The following is a 25,088-nucleotide window of genomic DNA, read 5'->3' as shown; positions in this document are numbered from 1 at the left end:
GAAACAACCACCAGGCCTAGAAGTGTCGGAACCACTACACCTCGTAATCCACATCTGGCTAACATTCGATTGGTGCAAAAGGTTGCCGATTGTTTGTAAACTGATCGAAAGCATCGCATATGAAGAGTTTTACTCCCCGGTGGGTGTTTCATAAAGCTGCTCGTAAGATACGAATGACTTTACGCACGACTGGTTGTGATCCTTTCTTGTGCTATGTGATATCGCTTTACAATTGATTTATGACATAAGAACATGTTCCAGTCGTGCGAAACTTTACGAACAGCTTAAGAAGAGTCGGAACCACTACACCAAGAGATCATAGATCCTCTCACCTGAATAAAGCGAGCCAAGTGATGCAGTCAGACCTTTCGTCTTCATAGCAACCAGATTGGTGTCCAAAGAAGTATCCGTCACTACAAAGTCCTCGGCTTCTTCCATGGATTCCTCTGTGGTCGCAAGAAACAGAAACATGATAATTACAAGTGGAGAAAGAATCAGATAGAGACAGAGTGTGTGTGTGTGAATATGTTTGTATTAGTGTGAAATTAGAGACAGGGAGAAAGAAAAAGAAGAGCAAGATAGGGAACAGAAGAGAGAGAGAGAGGGGGGGGGGGGGATCAGAGAGAATGACAGATAGAGAAATTGTGTGTGCATGTGAAAGTGTGTGTATTATTAGTGTGAAATTAGAGAGGGGGAGGGGAAAAAAGGCAAGATAGGGAACAGAAGAAAGAGAGAGAGGGGGAGGGAGAATGAGAGAAAGAGACAGACGGAGATATAGAGGTTCATGAATACAACTCCGCATACACACAGTACATATATCTAATGAAATCTTGGGTAGTTCCTTGATTTACAAACATGCACAGGTCCAGTGTAAATGCATAACATTACACAACACATACATGTACATGTAAATACAACTTTTTAAAAATTCCATAAGAAACCAGTAGAAACACATACATGTAAAAGGTTATAAAGAAAATATGTTAAACTGCAAGGTGTGTATACAACTGAGTAATTCATTACCTGTAAGCTCATAAACAACTGATATCTACATGTATGTACGGTGCAGTAATGGCATCACAAAAGATTCAAATAGTCCGTTTAGAGGTATGTAGAATTTACAGGACTTTATGAGCATCATGTTAGTCAATCATACATGTAATAATATGTATGCAATAGTACATTACAATAGACTGTAAATCCTTATTATTACAAGCAATGTTGTTCTCATTGGTATCAATGTCATCATCATCATCAATATCATCATCATCATCATTATTTATATAACATTGTTCATTACCATAATTATTACCACTGTTATTATTATCATTACATTTTTTTTATCACAATTACTACAGTATTATCATCATTAAAGGACAAGTCCACCCCAACAAAAACTTGATTTGAATAAAAAGAGAAAAATTCAACAAGCATAACACTGAAAATTTCATCAAAATCGGATGTAAAATAAGAAAGTTATGGCATTTTAAAGTTTCGCTTCATTTCACAAAACAGTTATATGCACATCTCGGTCGGTATGCAAATGAGGAACTGCTGACATCACTCACTCACTATTTCTTTTGTATTTTATTATATATCAGTTATATCGGGAGGAGAGACCTGCGGGTCATAGTGATTCAGTTCGCTTTTCGCCTCCCAGGCACAGGTGACGCCAAACAAATGATAATAATGAAATAGTTTTATTTTCTCGTCATTGTCATGTGAAATGAAGTTTCATTCCTCCCTGAACACGTGGAATTTTATTATTTTAACATTTTGTGCTTCAGGCAAGGAGGTCCTAATCGTCAAATTCGTAAAAATTTAAATAATGTATAATTCAAACAATAAAAAACAAAAGAAATAGTGAGTAAGTGACATCATCACTCTATCATTTGGATGTAACTGGCTCGTTCATATAACCATTTTTTAAAAATAAGCGAAACTTTGAAATGTCATAACTTTCTTATTTCATATCCGATTTTGATGAAATTTTCAACATTGTACTTGTCTGATTTTTCTTTATTGATTCAAATCAACCATTTTCTGAGGTGGACTTGACCTTTAATATCATAACTTTTTACTGCGCTTTCCCCATTATGTTCAAGTCAATTTAGGGCAAATGGAACTAAATGTGACAATACCAAACAGGGATAGACAATGAGGGATCGGATAAAACCGTTCATTCAACAAACCTGAATCGGACAGAAATTGGGGTGAATCCGTGCCATCGTGCTCTGGGCTCCAAATATCACAATCTACATATCAAACATGTAATGGTTTCACAGGACAAACATGCACACAACAAAATGAGGAATACATGACATGTACACAAGGGGAAGAGGAAAGTGATGAGAATACGAAAGACAGAAAATGACATGGGTGTACATGGTGATGAAGAGAGACAAAGAACATATACAGTAAAATAAAAACACAAAAAGAGTTCGAAATAACGATATACATGTAGAAAGCACAGACGAGTTACGGAGTATACAAGGATGACATGTACAAGGAAAGAAACAAGGAATTATTTAGTAAGTTCAAATACATTAATGCAATTATCAGTACACCAAAATGCCATTGGTATTAAAAAGGAATCAAATTTTGAAACAGTTACTGCATAGCATGCATGAACATTCCACAAAGATCATCAATTACTTTTTAATAGATTTTAATAATCACGCAATAAATAATTTTGTTATGGCATTATCAAATATAAATCAATTAATATTGAAATAATGTACATGTAGATGTTATGACAAATGGAAGGCAATGAAGCAACACAAGAGAATGTTCACTTCAATGTAGAAAATAACAACAATCCAATGCCTGGTACACAACACATTTTGTGCAAAAAAAGAAAGTATAAAAAGAAAAACAAGTGGAATGCCTCTGGCCGTCTCACCTGCATCACGCGGTTCAATATAGCAGCAGTACTGACTTTGAATACTACTCTAACTCACACAAGATGTTCAGTGATACATGGTTACTCTTATGTTCAACAAAAAAAAACCAACATGGCCAAAGTTCATTGACCTTACATGACCTTTGACCTTGATCGTGTGATGTGAAACTCATGCAGGATGTTCAGTGATACTTGATTAACCTTATGGCCAAGTTTCATGAACGAGGTCCATATACTTTCTAAGTTATGATGTCATTTCAAAAACTTAACCTCAGGTTAAGATTTGATGTTGATGCCGCCGCCGCCGCCGCCGTCGTCGCCGTCGGAAAAGCGGCGCCTATAGTCTCACTCTGCTTCGCAGGTGAGACAAAAAACTAGAGCATCGTAACAGCTTATTGACAGCTGAGAAAGTGAAATCTGTCCCTTAACAAAATTTGGTCTACTTCTATACCACATGGCTCAGTTGTCTCCCAATTCGGTCCAATTGCTGTTTTACTTTGTAAAACAAAAATTTGGTTCATAAAGGCCTGGGCCCCGTCTTACAAAGAGTAAACTAATCCGATCTATCGTAACTATGGAAAGCCAACAATGTCAACATCGCAAACACACGTTTGTTGAAAATATTTTCTACAAACGATGTATATTCATACATTCACTGTTTTCTTGACAATTCAGTATGCTTCTCTTTGTGTTTAAAGGACATTCCGCAAATTTCCTGTAGAAAAAATTATGACATTGATGGATTTCCATACGCTTGAGATCAATCGTATCTCTTTGTAAGACGGGGCCCTGAAGTCACAAAGGTGGTTTCAATTCATGGTACAAAACCATGGACTTTTGCAGATTTCTTGTATTATCAAACTTTATTCAACAAGCATGAATTTACCCCCCTTTGCCAAAATAGGCATTTGTAAAGGACTTCTCTATTAAAAAGTATACGATAAAATATTGTGTATTCAAGTACAACAAAACCTGCATAGTCCATGCTTTTAATACAATTGAAACCTCTAATGAGACAAAATGAGTTTAGCCTCAATGAAAATTATACAAAATGGGCTAATGGGCTAAATGGCAATAAGACCAAACGGTAGACAAAATAGTTGTAGACGTGATAGGATTAAATCGTATGGGATGATATCGATATCGAACGGAAAGTAGACAAGATAGCTCGTATTCTGAAGTCTGGTTTATCTTCTCTTTAAGGTAACTCCCGTAGGAACTCGGCAGGGGCAGCATTTTGCTGGTAAACGCCAAGCTGGCGTATAACCAATGACCTAGGAAACATGGTCTTAATAGACCATGGTATAACTCTGTGCTAAAATTATGGAAAGCCAACAGTATCAAAAGTTTGTTTTAATACATTATTTGTTTTTTATGTCTATTCTGCTCTTTCCTCATGCTGTAATGATGAAGAAAACAATTTCAGTTATTTTCCCCTGATATTTATGAATGTTTTGAGTGTCAAATGAGCTGATAAATTCGACCTCTCCTGTTAGACATTTGTGTCACGGTTAGCGATCCATAGCTAAGCGACAACTTTAGACCAGGGCCCATCTTACAAAGATTTACAATTGATCCAATCAATCGGACCTCAAAGGAAGTCCATCATTGTCATAATTGTTTTCTATGAAAAAATTTGCACAAGGTCCTTTGTATGCAAAGAGAAGGGCAGTGAATTTTCAAGAAAACAATGAATGCATGAATATACATCATAGCTAAAAAATATTTCGAACAAACATGCATAATAGATGTGGACGTTGCTGGCCGTCCATAGTTGTGATTGATCGGATCAATCGTAACTCTTTGTAAGACGGGACCCAGAGTTTACATTAGACCCGAGTTCAGAACACAGGCCATGGGTGGAGACCAAGTTGCAAAGCAACCAGAAACTTACCAGGAGGGCTTTGGTCCTGTTCACACTGTAGTTTACGTTCGCGCTTCTCGGTACGCCTGAGGCGGATCCTCTGCTTCAGTCTCTGGATCTCCTCGTCGGACCCGTCAGATTCGTGGTCCGACGGAGTCTGTCGGGTTAGCTGACGGCATTTGATCTGCTCCACGGCAGCGATGATGGCCTCGGAGATACAGAAGTGGGCATTCTCCTGTGAAATGGTAAATCCAGAGCATAAGAATGTGGTACATGTATGTACATGTACTTGGTCAGAAGGGTAGCAAATTTTTTTTTTTCATATCGAGGTAATAGCTAAATTTGTGGGCCATTTTCTTTTATTTCAATGGCTAACGAACCTCTTTAACGCAAGACGCAATCATGCGGTAACTGCATATATAATCAATCTTCTGTATGTGGGATATTGTTTTACTATCAAACATTTTCAAATATTTTGTGGAAGATCCTAAGGCCACTAGCTAGAAATTAATGGTCATCCCAAATCATCCTATTTGGGTAATTTAGGGGCGCCCATTTACACTAAAGGGATTGAAAGGGAATCCAACACAAATAAACTTTGTTTTTTAGAAGAAAATAATTTACTCAGACAAGTAGAAAGGTGAAAGTGTGAACAATATCAGACAAATGACAAAAGTTTTACTCCAGATTTGATTTTCCTCTCATGAAGCAACATGCGCTTGTATTATATTTTGTTTACTGCCCAGGGGACTAGGTACATGCACTTTGCAGAAAACCACTAATCCCTGATAATGAAGTACATGACCTGTGGGAAAGTTGTCCCTACCACTTGCAATAATTTACTTTAAATACCAAATTGCAAATTTGAAATTTGTACAGTCTTTTTGAGATCGCAATTTTAAAACAGTCATGACTTTCTGAATGTTTGTCTGATTCCTTTCAAACTTTCTTCCATCCGTTTTTCCTCTCTCACGCATTTTATGACCAAGGTTGAATTCCCCTCCTAATGTATTTTCGAATAAAACCTAATGGCTCAAGTCTCAATATAAATGTACAGGTGGCGTCGTGGGCTAGGGGACGTGGGTTCGAATCCCAGCCATGGCACAAAATTCCTTCAGCAAGAAATTTAACCATATTATGCTGCACTCAACCCAGGTGAGGTGAATGGGTACCCAGCAGGATGAATTCCTTGGATGCACCAAGTTAAGCCGGGTTAATATATAGTGCGCCATTGAAGAGGCAATTAGATAATCGGCGCCTCAAATCATTGACAATATCATTATCATTATTGTTGTTGTTGTTATTATTATTATTACAGTGAACATACCTTATCAACTTCAGGACAGGTAGCAAAGTCTTGCGATGAGAGGAATGTAAAGAGGGATTCTCCCTGACTCGGTTGGGGGAAATACCCATCGCACGCGGGAGAGGCACTACCTGTAAATTGGTATACAAAATATTCAACATTGTTTAATAGCATTCTATAAGATCAAGTTCAAGTTCATTTATTTCTTTCCACAACCAAAATACAATGCATACATGTACGATATCAATAAGGTTAAAAGAAAAAACACAACAGGAATAAAAGCTTATGGACAATGAGCTAAAAATATATCGAAAATATGGGAAAGAGGTGGTCTGTATAGAAGCAACGCTTGTTAAGCACAGATCACCTTTGATACAACAACAAAATATGTATGACACAATATAATTAAACGTCTGCATTGAAAAAAAAAGCATATAAGAAGCAAGAAAAAAAAGTATATATACATATATATACAGTAATAACATAAAAAAGAACAACTAACTAGAGTAGGGTAGAGGAAGGTAAGTACACACGACAAAACAGGGGTGGGGGGGGGGGTACTAATCCAGTTGTCTGTAGTAAGTATAAATGAATTAATAGCATATGTACACTGTTAAACCCATCCACTATAAGGCCACCAATGGGAAACAGTAAAGGTGGCTACTGTAGTGAACAGGTGTCCTTTATAGACAGGTTCTTTCACACACACTGTATGTATCTTTCATATGGGAGATGATTTTGGTGGTAATTATAGGCCGGTGACCACTATAAAGATAGGTTTGACTACATTATGTTGGGAGAAGAGATAAAGGCTTTTAATAGGGCCTAGATATACGACAGGATATTTGCAAAGACAGTAATCCATATCGCCAATTTATTATGTGATGCTCTTTTAGACTTGTTGACAATCGCTTGGTAGAAAAATAACTTTAAAAAATAAACGTGTAGATCTATATTGTGTATCATGATATGAAATATGTTTCCGAATGATATACTAAGGTATAACAGATTGATCATAAGTTGGAATGAGATATCTCATATATGTGTACATGGATATGTACACTACAGCAAATTTATCATAACATTCACGACTACATGAACGCCGCCGCCGACAGTTTATTGATGAGGCAGAAGACGTTTTCCGCCAGGATCCGACAATGACCAGAAGGAGAGCGTATGAAATTGTGCTCGACCTCGGCCATATTAATACAAGAGAAGTTCCATCTTTTACAGAGATTGGTAGTCAACTACTAAGAGTACGTGTATCCCTATGTCCACCTATCTCAAGGAGGATTAGTGATATCCAAATCGAAGGAGTGTGGGCTGAAAGTTGGTAAAGGAGAAGCTGTACCTTAATGACCAGGAAGGCATCGTGGTCTATGCTACAGATGAAGAGCTGATTGCACTACAAGAGTGCGAGCTCCTATTCTTTGATGGGAAACTCCGAACAACACCAAGACCGTACGCGCAAATAGTCTCCATCCATGGACACTATCGGAATACTGACTGGAACATCCCATACAATCAGTCATATTTTGCACCTTTGGCATGTCAGATATTAACTGTTAAGCCGCATATACAATGAATGCACTGTAATTATCTTAGGCAGGTAATGTGGTAATGAAATGTAATAAACCTGTAATCACATTCCGTATAACCACAAAAAACACCCACACATACATACAAACTAAAAGCATGCTAGCACCGTAGCACGTGTGTATACTTTGATCATAATCACTATATTGAAAATGTATTGTAAATATAGTATGTTTGTGCTATACATAGAATTTTTTTTTTTCACTTGTTGACTTTCATGTAGGTATGGCATTGTTAGAGGGTAAAACCCAAAGGCACTACGAGGTGATGCTGGAAGCACTCAAAGATAGTGTTCTAGCTGTTACTGAAAGAAGACTCGAGCCAAGTCAAATCCTTACTGATTTCAAGGCTGCATTGATAATGGCAATCAGGGCAGTATTTGCCCAGGCAAGGCCACATGGCTGCTACTTTCACTTCTGTAGCAGCCTATACAGGAAAGTACAGGATCTTGGAAAATAAAGTACAATACAGGTGGAATGAGGAACTGAGGGGCTGTGTTCACATAGTTATGTCCATTGGTCCATTTTCAGGTATCCTTTGAGTAGTACATGGCAGATAAATTACTTCTACAAAATAAACACACATTGTGTATCATGATATGAAATATGTAATAGTGAACAATATAAGGTATAAAAGACTGATCATAAGTAGGAATGAGATATCTCACACCGTACTGTACATATGTACACTGTACAGCATACATGAATTTATCATAACATTCAAGACTACATACGTACGCCGCCAACAGTTTACTGATGAGGCAGCAGACATTATTCGCCAGGATCCGACACTGGTATTGTGATCGACCTCAGCCATATTAACCAATTAGAATTTCCTTCTTTTAAAGAGATTCGTGGTCAACTGCAGAGGGAAGTGTATCCCTATGTCCACCCGTTCCAAGGAGGATTAGTGATATCCAAATTGAAGGAGTATGGGCTGAAAGTTGGTACAAGGAAAGGCAAAGCTGTACCTTAATAACCAGGAAGGCATTGTGGTCTTTGTTACAGATGAAGAGCTGATTGCACTACAAGATTGCGAGGTCCTATTCTTTGATGGGACACTCTGAACAACTCCGAGACCATACGGGCAAATAGTTTCCATCCATGGACACTATCGGAATACTGACTGGATCATCCCATAAAATCAGTCATATTTTGCATCTTTGGCATGTCAGATATTAACTGTTAAGCTGCATATAACATAATAAATGTACTGTAATTATCTAAGGCATTAATGTGGAATGAAATGTAATCAACTTGTAATCACACTCCCCAAAACCACAACAAACAAACACATCCACACATACAAACTAAAAGCAATCTAGCACTTTTGTATACTTAGATCATGATGACCATAATAAAAAAGTATTGAAAAGATAGTATGTTTGTGCTACATAATTTCTTTTTTTTAATTGTTGTCTGTAGTAGGTATGGCACTGTTAGAGGGTAAAACCCAAAGGCACTGTGAGGTGATGCTGGAAGCACTCAAAGATGGTGTTCTGGCTGATTAATACTGGAAGAAGGCTTGAGCCAAGTCAAACCCTTGACTGAATTCCATGTTGCATTGATGTTGGCAATCAGGGCAGCATTTCCCCTGGCAAGGCCACATGGGTGCTACTTCCACTTCTGTAGCAGCCTCTACAGGAAAATACATGTACAGGATCTTGGAAATTGCAAGTACCATACAGACGGAATGAGGAACTGAGGGACTGTGTTCGCAAATAATATCCATTGGCTATCTACCACTGGTCCATATTCGGGGATCCTTTGAGTATTACATGGCAGATAGATTACTTCTAAAAAATATTGTGTATCACGATATGAAATATGTAATAGTGGATAATATAAGGTATACCAGACTGATCATAAATTGGAATGTATTTGTACATTGTAGGCCTACAGCATATGTATCATAAAATTCAAGACTATATAGTACGCCGCCGACAGTTTATTGATGAGGCAGCAGACGTTATTCGCCAGGATCCAAAACTGACCATGAGGAGAGCTTAAGACATTATGCTCAACCTCGGCCACATTAATACAAGAGAAGTTCCATCTTTTACAGAGACGTAGTCAACTGCAGAGGGTACGTGCATCCCTATGTCCACCGATCCCAAGAAGGATTAGTGATATCCAAATTGAAGGAGTATGGGCTGAAAGTTGGAATGGGGAGAGACGGAAGGTGTACCTTAATAACCAGGAAGGCATTGTGGTCTTTGCTACAGATGAAGAACTGACTGCATTAATTACAAGAGTGCGAGGTCCTATTCTTTGATGGGACATTCCGAAGAACACCAAGACCATACAGGCAAATAGTTTCCATCCATGGACACTATCGGAATACTGACTGGATCATCCCATTAGGTAAATCAGTCATATTTTGCATCGTTAGCATGTCAGATATTAACTGTTAAGCATAATGAATGTATATGTACTGTAATTATCTGTAATTGGTAATTTATAATTTACTGTAATTAGGTATTTATAAGGTAAATGAATTGTAATATAAAACCTGTAATCACACTCCCCAAAACTACAACAAACACACCCACACAAACTAAAAGCATGGTAGCATTTGTGTATACATGTACTTTGATCATAAACACCATATCAAAAATGTATTGAAATGATAGTATGTTTGTGCTACATAATTTTCTTAATTGTTGTCGTAGACATGGCACTGTTAGAGGGTAAAACCCAAAGGCGCAATGAGGTGATGCTGGAATCACTCAAAGAAGGTGTTCTGGCTGTTACTGGAGGAAGACTTGAGCCAAGTCAGAACCCTATACTGCTTTCGAGGCTGCATTGATTTTACAGCAAATCTTGATTAAATTTTAAGTGTTGGATTTTTCTCTTTTCATGCAAATCATCTTTATAGTACAGGTGGACTTGTCCTTTAACGCTACAAAAACATAACTGCAAGAACAGTGTCAGAATTCATAAATTTCAAGTTGTCTGAATTGATGTGCTAGTGCCAGTGCAAACTCCATGGGAGCCGACGGCAATGCATTTTTTCATGTGTTTTGTCAAAATTCAAACCCGTTTTGAACAGATATTTTGTTTGTGCTGAAACCCTGTCAAAATGACATCTGAATGATCATCTACATTTTAAAAGACCAACGACCTGCAGGTGTACCTGTGGTATTAAGATTTCCAAATCAGCATTCAACAGTCACTTCAGCATGAGGTCTTCTCCCCCACTCTCCCCCCTCTTTTTCTCTCTTTATTTCTCTTGTACTTGGTCTGTAACGCTTGCTTTTAACAATTGCTCACCCTTTCTTTCCCACATCACTCTCTTTCCTATTGGGCTTCACTATCTATATAAATTTGTTTCCTCTCTCTATTTTCTAAGGGTTCCTTTCAAAAGGAAATGATTCATGACAACTGCTTTTATTTCTAAGTATTTTAACACAATCATCATAATCATTGTAATTAGCATAATGAGCTATAATTAACATACAGTTTTTACATGTATATATTTTGCAAACTGTGCCCTCTTTATATAAATGCTATCAATATGTGACAAATTTCATGTGATCAGTCCAACCTGGAGTCAAAGCCCACATCTACGAAATAAAACTATTGATGAAAAGTCTTGATACCTCACTCACTTGCATACTTAAAATCCATGGTTTAGCTGCAAGCTACAGTACGGTAATAGCCTTGTTACAATCGATCTACATGTCGTCAAGATCACTGAGTCCAAAATAGTTTAAAATTGCCCAAAGAGCGATTTCAATAATGTTGTAACCCGCACCCGTTGCGGTACGGGTTAACCTGCCGGTATGCCTCTGATCGCGGGTTGCGGGCCGGGCCGAGTTCATTCTCAAACCCGCAGACCGTCATGCGAAAAAAAAGGGAGAATAAACGACGCATAATAAAAACATTCACAGTGAAAATTGAGTTAAGATCATGTGCTTCTTACGTGGCAGATTCTTTTAGAGACGTAGATATTTCCTTTTAAAAATGCCGGCGTATTTTTGTCTTGTGAATAGTGAACAGGACTGAGTCTGAGACAGTTCAACATGATAAATACATCGAGTTGCTCTCTTTCAAAGGCCAGTGCAAGTGCGTGCATGCAGCGCAGTCAAAAGCAACCGCATGGGCCAATGAAACTCGATGTTGAGTTTCCCGTCCCATTTTTTCCAGCTCATAATGAGGAACCGATTTCATTATTCATTATTTTTCAGAAGATGAAAGTTTGACCTTTTGTAACCTTTTAACGCACTTTATTCTGTGGAACTTGAAGCCAGGGAAAAATTAATCATTTTTTGGGGGGGGCTCCATTTTCATTTTTTTTTGCAATATTTCAGGGGCTCTTTTCAAATGCTACGTTTTTGTATTTTGAGGAATACCTGTTCACTTATTAAATTAATTATGACTTGTTGTTTAATATTGTATGATTTTTAAATCTTGGATGTGGGTGTGTTTGTGTGGGTGAGACTGTGAGTTGAACTTGATATAAATGAATTTAATATCTAAATTTTACTCCATCTAATTCCAGTACTTGGCCATGTAATAAAGGCCCACATACCCTTACTTTTCCTGAAGTTCTTTGAAAATGCAGATCTCCACGAAAATTGTATTTCTCTATGGGGGAGTCTAAATTTGGTGAGAATGAACTCATTAATAACTTAAATATACATGACAATGAAGAAATCATCAAACTTCATTGGCAGTTTTGAAAAATATACCCGAAATATAAACTCTGTCTGAATCAGAAAATCACCATCATTGAGGCCTTTACAGAGCGAATTGTCCCCCAGAGCTCTGGCAGAGAGACAGAGCTCAGACTAGCTAGCACAAGCGCCAATGCGTACGTGGGTGAGTCTCCCGTCGGCCTTGTTACAGATTGAGCTTTGATGATTTTTTTGTCTGATATTTAACTCATCCCCTGGAAAAATAAAACAAATGATTTTTAAGTAATAATTAGCAAATAAGATAAGTTATTTTGGATGAGTACTAGGCCGTATGATAACTCACCAACGCGAGGTTACTAGACTTTGGGATTTATTGAGGTAGCTCAACCAGGCACTTCCCTGGCTCAACCATACCTCGAGCGATGTTCGTGCAGGCTCCACCACTTCTACGGTTGTTGAGTGGAGCCTGACGAACATCCCTCGAGGTATGGTTGAGCATGCAGCGTCATTCCATTCACAAAAAAAGAAATAAAGAAAAGATTTGCAGGTATTTACAAGATATACAAGTAATTGTCTTACTGAAAAGCTTATATTAATGTTTTAAATCAGTTTTGAATCTAGATATCCAAATAGTTTATTTTGAAAATTGATTTTCAAACGCGGGCCAAATTTCATACCGCGGGCGACGGGAAACTGAACATCGAGTTTTAGCGGCCATATTATCGAATGAAATACAAAAACAGAAGGAAATAATATAGAGATAAACGAGAAGAAAAACTTGACTGTATCATTATCCAGGTATTTATTGCAATTTTGATTACTTTATAGACGAGGTCCCATGGAATTGAATATTGTAATTATGATTGTTGTGAGTCGCATTGTCGACCGACCTGGACTGAAAAACAACATTGCCGTCTGCCGATCCTTGCTGGGCAGCCTGGGCTAGCTAGCTAGCGCGCTGAGCTGCGGCTCGCTAGCTCCGATCCGAGGCGTTAATTGCGTAATGCTTTCAATTTCGAGATCAGAGCGGACCCATTTCGTGGTACAAAGTCACCCAAAAAACATTTTATCTCAGGAATAAAAGGCGAATTTGCAAATTGTAAGTAAATTCACTCTAGGCTAGGTAGTAGTAGACATATATTTTCCTGATTTGAGCCTGTATAGTGTGGGGATTGCAGAAATAATGTTTTTCATTTTTCAAAGATAAATTGACTTGCGGGTTAAAACCCGACGGGTCAGCGGGTCCCGCTTGCAAATTATTGGATTATACGGGACGGTACGGTTCGGGTTTTTACTTGCGGGTTACAACATTAGTTCCAGCCAAACTATTTTCTTTTACACAAAATTGGGCATGTTTGGAATGAACAACCAACGAAACTTATTTCAGTTCATTATTATATGTATGCTGCGGCACAGACAAGGCTCAGTGTCCAAAGAGAAAGATATACATGAATGAGACCCACGTGTACAGCTTCATGAACGAATGGAAAAGTTGTTTGGAAATAAAGAGATGAAATTCAATGGATGTGTAATATGAAGACAAACTATAAAAGTCACTAATGGTTTCATTTTATCATGATTCTCCAGCACTTGATATTTCCTTGTTTCACTGCGCATGTTCTTAAAATGTAGTTTATATTTCTTTTGTAATGCCAAGATCTGTGTGCACTCTTTCCGCAACAAGACATGAATAGACAATATCACCACATGACTAGACATACATGTATGAGTCACAAAATGATTTTGATAAGCACAACATGTACATGTATATGGGATGGGATTTTCTCCTGACATTGTAACAGTGAGATTGAATTTTCAATTAATCTCAATGAAATTGTGTTGCATTTTGCAACGTCACCCTCCTCACCTGCCTAGTCTTTGCAATGTAGCCAAAAAGACTGGGACCCACTGAATGAAAGTATTACATAACTTTGCCATCTAATGGTAACTACCATGATAATGCTGATCAACAGTCAATCAAAATCAAGAATTCCATGCAAGTTATTGTACCATTGGATGACAAAGTTACCATGTAACAGTAACTTTTATGTAACAGATTGCTCTGAATAGGAAGGCTGTGCAATGTGTCAAGTTCTAGCCAAATATCTGACATTCATTGGTACTTGATAGTGATATAAATTCTTAATCTACTTCTGCATTTTTACAATCTTGTTCATCTAAAAAAATTATTGAGAATCTGCTTTGCATAAATTCTTAACATTCACTGAACTTGAATTGAATATGTATTATGAATTACATGTACATGTATGAATTATGGATTGTGAATATGAATATAAATGAGAATATGAATATGTAATTTTATTTTCATTTGCATTTGAATTTGAATTCTAAGCTTAATGTGAAATTAAATTTCAATCTGACTTTGAATTAGAATATAAATTTCAATTTCAATTTGAATTTGAATATGAAAATGAGCTTAAAATTTGAAACTGAATTTAAATTTTGATTTGAACTTAGAATTTCAATTTCAATTTGAAAAGAAGAGTAATTTTGTACTTACTAACATCTGATACTCGTCTTGCCGTAAGAGGTTCCGATGGAAGAGAAGACGAATAGATATCATCTTTTGACCTCTTTCCATTATAAACTTTTCTTTCTGGAACAAAGTCTCTCCTAGAGTCTTCAAACCCTCCTCCTCTCACGTTGGAGATTTGATCCGACATAGAGCGAGTGTGTCTCCGGTACTTGTGCTGAACTGGAGGTGGGGACGGTGTCGCCCCATCTAGGTCCTCACTGTTCCGCCGGTGGAGAGGCTTGGACTGGCGCCCTCTTCGTGCGACTTCACCCAGGAAACCAAACTGGTCTTCCTCCTCCTCGGAAAAGAGTAGTTGTTCGCTGCTGGAATGCAGAAGAGAATGGTGGCTTGAATTTAGCGAGCTTCCATTTTTGGTATCTTTAGTCCGATATCCTGGCTCTAGACTGTTGCCTGCACCGGATTCCGATGAAAGCAAAGTGGCGCTCTTGGAAGATGGGATTTCCTCCGTGGACGAGTCCAGGGTTCTGGCAAAATTTGAGGAAGAAGGTGAGTTGTCGTATGTGAACACTAATTTACTGTGGATGTCGTTGGTGTCACTGTGATCATCTAAATCTTCTGTATCTCCTGCATCTTCCCAATACATACCTCTGTCTCTCTCAGAACTCAGTGAAAGATCGCTGTTCCCATTTTGCGCTAACCCACTAGAACCCTTTCGCTTGGCAGAGAACCGATTATCATTCTCGTCAAATTTTCTCCTCGACACCGACGTCTTCAGGAGGGCAGTATCACTCTCCACACGCAGAAGACCGTGCGGTCTTTGGAAACTCTCCCTCGTGATCGGAATCGCTGGACGATTCAAAAGCGGATCCGTCGCAAACGCTTCAGTTCTGTTGCCCGTTGCAACACCAACAACGCCGGACCCCTCAGTGGGGTATCCGTCTAATAATGCTTTCAATGCCTCTTTGGCTGAATTCCTGCGAATGTCGCGACTCTGTCCAAAGGCCTGGTCTTCCGATGTCGCGAGGACCGATTCAGTCTTCGGGGAGGCAAAAAGGAGAGAATCGGAAGCATGGTGATGATCCTTAGGTTTTGGTGTGATATCCTGCTCTAATGACATACTGGGAGTTCTGGACAGCCTTGGGCTTCCTTGTGAAACTACAGAACCTCGAGAGGAAGGACACTTTTGAAGCTGGAGGAAAGAATTTGAAGAACAAACATGGTTTAAAAAAAAGATGAAAACATAACCAGGAAATAAAATTCCATAGGATATTTTCTATTATGTGAATATGATAATTCTTTCACAATCAATTTATAGCAGCTTTGCCTTGAGATTTCTTGTTTCAAATGTAAATTTAGTAACAGCAAGTACATGAAGATTTGAAATAGAATTCCACACTAATTTGAAGCAATTTGTGTTTAATTTTGGGTCTTTCAATCTAGAGTCACCTGATACATTAACCAATATTACTGGCAAATGTCATTTTCCTTAAGACTGAATAATACTGACTTTGGGTGGTCTTTTAATAACCTCACCCAAAACGCAAAGTTTGATCAGCATACCTTATAGGATTCACAAGAACACATCATGGTATTTGGTGCTAGGTCAGGTACTTGCCAATTTGGGGTTGACCTGAGCCAGGAGAAGGACATCGTTCTGCTCTACAACTTGTAACAGGATGTCTAAGGGCCCTAAGTAAGGCCCCTCAGCAAGTTTTGAGCAGCAGAACTTATATGACAGACAAATACTCAACATAATATTTGGTGTTAGGTCAGTTACTTACCAAGTTGGGATTGACCTGAGCCAGAAGGACATTGTTCTGCTATACAGCTTGTAGCAGGACATCTAAGGACCCTGCGTAAGGCCCCTAAGCAAGTTTTGAGCTGCATACCTCATATGATACACAAGCCTGCAGTATGGTGTTAGTTTGGTGGTAGATTGGGTTAATACTAGACCTGAGCCAGGAGACAGCATTCTTTGCTCTACAGCAATATGTCTAGGGCCTGTTAGTAAGGCCCCTAAGCATAACTCGTTTGAAAACCAGTACACCGCATGGTGTTTGGTGTTAGGTCAGTTACTTACCAAGTTAGGATTGACCTGAGCCAGGAGACGGGCATTGTTCTGCTCTACAGCTTGTAGCAGGATGTCTAAGGCCGATGAATGTGCTGTGCTGCACAGGAAGGCATCATCTGAATAATGAGAGAAGAATAGCACACAAAATATGCACTTTTTAATGCACTATTTTAAAGAAGGGATTCAAAATGCTAGTGGCGTAGTGGTTTTGACCCTCGCCTTGTAATTAGAGGGTTGTGTGTTCCAATCTCACCCCAGTCTAGTATCCTTTGCCTTTGAAACACCTTCCAAGTGACCAAATTTTGCTGAAAGAGTTGTTATCAAATGCATCTTTAAAAAATCAAATACAAATTTCTAAATTTGCGACCAATCAGACAAGTGCATTAGAGACACGCATGTACTTTATCAGCAGCAGGCTAGAAATATTTTTCTGAATCTTACCTATTTATAATCTGTACCTGGAAAGTAGATCAATGTACATGTACACCTGAAGTCCTGACATGTACGTGTATGGCAAAATCTCACACAATACCTGCAACTATTAATTGTACTACAGAGACACTACATAAACTGTTCATATATCACTCGTTAACAATTATCTTGATCACTGCTCTTTGGTACATGCAAGATTTATCAGTACTGAAATATTAAAAGGTATTAGCAATGTGAAACTGATTCCTAGAAAGCATACACTGTACATGTAATTACTTAGAGTACTTTTAAAGTGATCAAGGGAAAGTGTCATCGGTTAGTATGGGCAAATAAAACTTTGAGTGAAAGATTACTTGTCATCATTGATTAAAGTTGTTTGTTTAAATTCTTATACAATCTGTTTGTATAGTACACTGTACGCAAAATCCCTTAGATGTGATTGGTCGAGGAGCATTAGTCTCTGATCATTACCACTGACATACATTGTAACAACATGTACATCATGTCTAGAGTAAAGACTAGATGCCAAACTCTCTGTCATTGTCACATCTTCAAGAGTGTATCTAGTCTCCGTATTTCAGACTCTGCACTATGTTAATTGCAAAATAAGCCAAAGGTCTGTGCTTGCAGACTACATTGTAACCGGAATGACAATGCTACAAACTCTATCTAATGGAACCAAGGTACCCTTACTTCACGCTTTACAGCTGGACACTAGTCTGCTGTGCAAATCTTTCACTTGAGTAAAGGGTCTGAATGTGCAGCTTACTCATGCCTTGTGTACTGAAGGCCCTCTCGCTCTCTGAATTGAAACAGCATGTTTTGTATATTGTGCTACAGTTTGCATGGAGACACACTTGCTGATCAAAGTTTCAATCAGGGTCTGAGCCTGCAGACTAGCTGGACACGTGTGGCTTATTAGGCTTGGTGCTTACATGTAGCACACTAGTCTGCAGGCACAGACCCTAATTGAAACTTTAAACAAGTGGGTCTTCAGGCAAAGACTAGCACAAACTTGCTGTTTCAGGCATTCAGTACACAAGACATCTTAGGCTTGATTTTATAATTCATCATTTCCTGATGAAGCCCTACTTTGAGCTAAAATTATATTTATTTTCCCTCATCTTTAAAAATGGAATTTTATGCAAAAAAAATATGGATAGGTGAATATCTTTGCTGTGTACACAATGTAACAACTCTTTCTATTTTTCTCATAAAAAATATAAATTTTCTTGTAAATGGATGTATCATGTACGTGTAACTATTAAAGAAGAACAAAAAAAATAATCATCCATCACAATTAGTGTTCCTTTTTAATGTTTTGTTTTTAATCGATTTCAGTATTTCAGGTAAAAATAATAAATAATTGTAAGCAGGTCTCATTGTAAAACAAACATACTGGCATGCAAGAACATCACAAACAAACCTAGTAACTAGTCTGCTGGGCAAACCCTTCACTCGAGTAAAGGGTCTGAATTGCAACCTACTCATGCCTTGTGTACCTCAATTGAAACAGCAGTTTTGTATGTGCTAGTCTTTGCATGTTACTTGTTGATCTAAGTTTTAATCAGGGTCTGTGCCTGGAGACTACCTAGTAACCTACAACAAAATCACTTCTTGTCAAAAAGAATCGTAATGTATAATTGAACAGCCATATGATACTGTATTAGGAAAATGCACTAACTCTATGGACTATGAATAAAGTACGATATCTTCGATGAATTTGTCAAGGATATCGTAAATATTAATTCAGATGTGGATAGGCACGAGAATATAAAGATCAAAGGCTTCTTTCATGTCTTCCTATGATGAGGTCATTTCCTTCCAGTATAGAGATCAATGGCAGGAAATACCAGAATAGACACTCAATATTTCCTCTATTGGAATTGCATAGTACATGTATATAAACAATGGACATAATGTACGTACCACTTCACTTTCACTATCTTTCAGGGACATAATACACTGTAGTTTCATATATACAGGGAAAGGGGGTGTGGTTCTGGGGGTGATACATGCATGTTTGCAAAGATAATTTCATTTTTTAAAATATTGGTGACTTCAGCTTCTCAAGCATTCTGTTTTCAAAATTCAATAAATATAATACATTACAAATTATGTGCATGTATTGATAAACGAATATGGTAATTAAAAATTGATATTTTTTTCAAAATGTAAATAAAAATTTATAGGGATGGATTAAAAAATAAAAATCTTCAAGGTCCATTGAAAACGACACATGTTCCTTGAATATTTTGAATCCAGACATCAATCCAAATTCTTGCTTTAAATGTATATTGTGCACTAAACAGCAGACTAGCAGGAAATGTACATGTACATCGTTCGTGTTTACTTAAAACAAGTTTTTGCTACCTTCCTTACAATTTTTATTGGGCAGCGATGCAAATTACGCAAATACACTGCGCTGAGGTGTAAAATTGATAATTTCCTGTAACAAGTAATCCAATAACACCTAACCTCAAAACATGTATCCATTTTAATTGAACTTAATTCTGGGGTCATGGTTTGGTATATAAGTTCTATACTGTACTGTGCAGTCATACAGAATGTACATGTACGTACATGTAAATGACAGACATATGGCCATGCCACCAATACAACTAATCCATCATTTACAGAGTACAGACCTCCATAATGTATAAATAAAACGAAATAAATAAATAAATATAAATATAAATAAATAACTATCGGTATTTTCAGACTTAAAGATTTTAAATTATGTATGGTTGGAATATATATTAGTGGTGACCAGTCCTACATCTACATGTATTAATTTCAAATTCTTCAATTCATAACTTTGTATGTACACTGCATCATACCAATCTTATTTCCAGGGGTCCGGGCTGAAAATATTTATATCTATACCTGTAGAGTAGAATTCACTGAGCAAAATGCTGAAACTTTCATCAAAATCGGATAACAAATAATAAAGTTATTGAAGTTCAAAGTTAAGCAATATTTTGTAAAAACAGTCGTCATGAATATTCATTAGGTGGGCTGATGATGTCACATCTCCACTTTCCGTTTTGTGTATATGTTATTACATAAAATCATATTTTTTTCATTATTTCATACTTGTGTGAATAATTTGTCTCCCTTATAATGAGATAAGTTGCAGCAATACATATCTAATGCACTATTCAGTTGTCAATCCAATTTTTCTTGTTCTTGGAGGAACAAATTTGAATAAACCTAATTACATATAATAAAATACAAAAGAACAAGTGGAGATGTGACATCATCAGCACATCTAATGAATATTCATGACAACTGTTTTCACAAAATATTGCTTAACTTTAAAATTCAATAACTTTGTTATTTGTTATCCGATTTTGATGAAATTTTATGTTTATCATCAATTCAACCTACATGTAGATTTATCATTACACAACCGACATAAGTCTTTTCCTACTATTGTGTGGCTGGCGAAGGGGGGGGGTATGGGGGTATGGCTGACATACGCTAGTGGCTACAGCGCATGTAAAGATGATCCAAAGGTCAAGCCAACTGCACTTTGGTAATGATAGTGTGAATGGCATATGGATAAACAAAAGGCCTACAAAATTCTAGAATAGGGACTAGTATGGACATAATGGCAGAGTCATATTTTCTTTTTATATTGTGCTTCAAGTTCAATTATATTTTTTCAATGGACCATCCTACATGATTACTGTACCATGATATGTTGTGTACACTTTGTACCACTTAAAACAATCTAATCTACCTTAAGTACTGGTGGATTAAAGTTTGTAATGTAAAAATGGCATGCCGTTAAAACAGAATTGTGCCCCCCCCCCCCTTTGAAAGTGAAGACCTTTTTTTCTGCTTGTCAATTTTTTTGTGATGAACAACTCTCCCCATTACTTTAGTATATATTTCACTTGAATTGCCTCTTTTATCACATCTATCCATACATGTAGATCATGTGTTCTTTCTACATGAGGGCATGTAATACATATTTTTTAAGAATACATAATGGATAAAGAGTTTGTATCATCATAAGAAAAAGCAAAAAGAGACATTTTGAGGGTATTTTATAGTCTACCAAAGGGAAAGTTGTTCATCAGTGACATCACACATCCTTGTCGCATTGCCAATGGGAGGATCTCCATAGCATTAGTGATTGCAATATTCAAATGCTCATAACTTTCTCATTATTTGTCCGATTTTTCTCAAACTTTCTTTATTCTTATTCTTTGATTTTTCTGTTTCTACACAAGCCTATTTGTTCCAAAGGTTTCATTCCCCTTTAATAATTTAGAGTTTTTAAACAATCGAACAATTACAACCCAATCCACCCTATAAAAAGGGGAACAGAAAAAAGCATTACTTAAAGAATCAATGAAAGTGCAATTACCATAATCAATTTTCCTGTTTAAACAATTACAACTTGGGAATGTACAGTACATGCACATGTACGTTTATTATAGATAGTACCTTTCAGAGTGTGTTGCCTCCAGACAAACTTACAATAATTCATTCACACATTAATGGAAGGACACATCAAAAGTGGTCTTTGACCATCCATTTCCGGTAAGCATGCATTGTTTCAGTTTAGTGTGTGTACACTCAAAGGTGGACTTTATCCCCTTTGTTCAATATCACGATTAGTATGACGAATCTGCACAGACAGAATCGTGATCTTTATTTTTAATACACAGTGTTACATTGATGGACAGGTGGTACTTAAAAACAGCATTGGGACTCGGGACTGCTTTCCAATTTATACTGAATAATTTTATATGTGACGGTTGGACTTTGTCACTTTGTGCCATTCACATGATCCTTCACAAATCTTTTGCCTGCGCCATGAAAAATGCACTTCAACAAAATGAAACTTGGTGGTTTAAGTACACTGCACGTAATTACATGTAGGCAGCTACGTGCAAGTTCCAGAAAGTCGTTCTTCCCTAGAAATCTAAGAACAATATCATATGGGCAAAGGGCATTTTGATATGAACTCCCTAATCAATGGAACAAAATCTTGATAATATTAAAGAATGTTCGTCACTTGATCCATTCAAGTCAATGTTATAAAGTCGTACCTTTTTCAAAGATAAATTCAATTCTCTTCATGAATGATGCATTTTAGGTAGTTGTCTAAAATTTGTATTTTTATATAAATGTAGTTTCAATATGACAGCTTTCTCTTTTTGTGTGTGTGTGTGTATCTTTCTCATTCCACCATTTTAGAGCACTAAGATACTAGATTATAATTTGCGCTATGTTATTAATAATATTCTGAACAAAAAATATATATAGCATTGTCCAGTACTATGAAAACACATACTTTACATTTTATATGCATCCACATACTAACCTGAGTAGAATTCCCTGAGGTGACTGGTTTCTGAAACTAACATCCTGAGCTGGAAACTGAGAGTATGATTCTCAAGACTATCCTGTAACCATAGCAACCCCTTGATGCGACCCTCCTGCTCTGCCCGTCGGCTGAGCTGGTCTATAGAGGGGGCCAGCACTGGTTGGATACGGCGCAGTCCAAAGACAAAATTCCAGTAGTCTTGTGCAGGGCACTACGATAAAAAAAAAGGAGACAAAAAATATTTAAATCTGTGTACATGTATGTGTCAGTATGTTTCCAAGGAAATATTTCATGTGCGTGTAGTTTTTTTATCATTTGTATCTAGTCACTAATTGATTATTAATTTACCCATTCTTTTATTCATCAATCTATCCATTTGCTAATTCATCCAAACATTCAGTCATTTTTTGTTGGTTTTCCATTCTATCGTTCACAGGTTCAATAACTAGACAGTAGTAGATGCAGAAGAGGAAGAACAAATAGAAAATAAAATAGAGGAGGGAAAAGGAGAAGAAGAGATGAGAAAGGATTGAAGATAAGAAATAGGAGGAAGAGAAATGAAAGTAGGAATAGATGGATGAAACATAGGAATGAGAACAAAAGGATCACAAGGATAAGAATAAAAAGAAGGGAAAAAAAAGCATAAACAATGGACTTACAGCATCATTTTTAAGGCCATGTTTTAATATCACATCAAGTTGGTTGGCCAGTCGATTGAGGCCACCATACATCGACCACACATTGGAGGCATTGGCAGCAAGCAGACTTTCTACAGTGGCTTTTAATTTCCACAACAATCCATAATGCTCATGGTATCTGAAAAGTACAAATGAAAAATTGAATGAGTGCATACACTGATTAAGAAACTGTTGAAATTGAATGAAGTTCTGGCTATGATTTCCCAATGCTATATTTGAGTATTTAACAGGAATCCTGTTTGAAATTAAAGGTACATGTAAATGCTAGTTTTGGTAACGATATCAAAATGAGTTCGTACAGAATCCAATGAAATGACCACCAAAGTATCTGTTTGTATATAAAAACGTATGTGCCAAAGGATTCTGGAAGAAATTGTGTAATTGCTGAGAAATCAGCAAATAAGCACAGGATTCGGGTAGAGCGTCGGACCCGACATTCGAAGCAATAATTATACACTGTCCCACGTGCGCTTATCTGTGTTGGGGATCTTCAGTCTGAACATCTTTCAGCGTAGATCTCAAGATTTCACAAAGTTCAGTTTATGTAACTGTACCAGATCTAGATCCTCGATGATATACTGACAATTAAGCCTTGTTTTACAGACTTTCTCATGAAATCAGTGTTTACTGCAACTACTGGAATTTCTCTGCAGTCATGGGATCAACAATTGTACATGTAGCTCTTCTTTGATTTTACATGATTCAGGCATGAAGAAATCTCTGCCAGCAAATATAATGTTTTTATAGATCTGTACACAAGTCTCATAAAGACTTTCAGAGTGCTGAGTGATCAGAAAAATGGGGCAAGGGGGAAATACATGAATGTAAGAAATGAGGATACTCAACTTCCATAATATCCAAGTCCTTTCGAAGCGCATAGGGACGTTATGACATAATGTGATATGCGCTATACAAGAACTGCATTAATATGAAATTAATTTTATTTTTTAACAAGAGAAATATAAAATCCCTGATAACGTAGTTCATTAGACTTGAAGTCTGTTTGAGCATTATACCTCGGTCACATTTGCTCTATGGCGGCCGTACGGCAAGTCAAACACAGCCATTTTAACACTTTTTTTGCACCAGCTACATATAGGCAGTTTGAAAAAAAAATGAACGGCTGTTTTCGAATCGCTGTAGTGCAAATTTGACCGAGGTATTAGTGACTGCACACTACTTTGCAGTGTGTTGATCTTCAACTATGAAAGACAGAAGAAGTAGAAGAAATAATTCAATATCTTTTCAATGGACATTGCATCCGGATTTGTATGGAACCCTGAAAACACCATGTTTGGAGATTATTATGCATACATGCAGTCGGTATTTGAAGATAAATATGCAAATGATCGACAGTGTTCCAGCCTTTTGATGCAAAGTCTTAAAGCATGTACATACGAACAAATAGCGCCATCTCGAGTCCTCAACTACTCATTCCTGGCCAGTGTCCTGACCCATAATGCTAGTGTAGTCTAGTAATATAGTTAAGCCTGAGTCATATCGATTATTTTGAAAACCGGTGTTCGACAGCTCTAATTCGATCGAACATCGATGCATTGAATATTGAAGGCGGGGAAAATTTAGTCTTTTGTTTTTGCGTCGATGCGATGCGCTTTGCATATGCACTACGCACTGACGGTATGTATGCGCTGGCGTTGGCCGGGTGAGCGTTGCACAAGCAGATGACAGAGCAAAGTTCGTTTGTATTTTCCATGATCACAAAACACACAAAAAAGGCC

The 25,088-nt window shown here is 37.3% G+C and overlaps 1 protein-coding gene across 4 annotated transcripts in view; it reads right to left on the bottom strand.

The window, feature by feature from the left end:
* The window catches only part of LOC121429586 (run domain Beclin-1-interacting and cysteine-rich domain-containing protein-like), a 45,331-nt gene that overhangs the window by 14,510 nt on the left and 5,733 nt on the right, over positions 1–25,088 (bottom strand). For 2 of the 4 annotated variants that reach the window (XM_041626690.1, XM_041626691.1), the window contains exons 3-10: positions 23,311–23,467; positions 22,649–22,862; positions 16,885–16,991; positions 14,829–15,993; positions 6,094–6,203; positions 4,797–5,001; positions 2,193–2,255; positions 333–446 (exon numbers count right to left, since the gene is read on the bottom strand). In XM_041626690.1, the coding sequence (XP_041482624.1) occupies positions 333–446; positions 2,193–2,255; positions 4,797–5,001; positions 6,094–6,203; positions 14,829–15,993; positions 16,885–16,991; positions 22,649–22,862; positions 23,311–23,467 (2,135 nt within the window). Of the gene's footprint in view, positions 1–332; positions 447–2,192; positions 2,256–4,796; positions 5,002–6,093; positions 6,204–14,828; positions 15,994–16,884; positions 16,992–17,316; positions 18,056–22,648; positions 22,863–23,310; positions 23,468–25,088 lie in introns of those variants that run through there. The other 2 variants (XM_041626692.1, XM_041626693.1) reach the window with 2 other exon arrangements.

The sequence above is a fragment of the Lytechinus variegatus genome, chromosome 16 (assembly GCF_018143015.1).
Source record: "Lytechinus variegatus isolate NC3 chromosome 16, Lvar_3.0, whole genome shotgun sequence".
NCBI classification, from domain to species: Eukaryota; Metazoa; Echinodermata; class Echinoidea; order Temnopleuroida; family Toxopneustidae; genus Lytechinus; species Lytechinus variegatus.
This window is presented reverse-complemented; position numbering and strand designations above follow the sequence as displayed.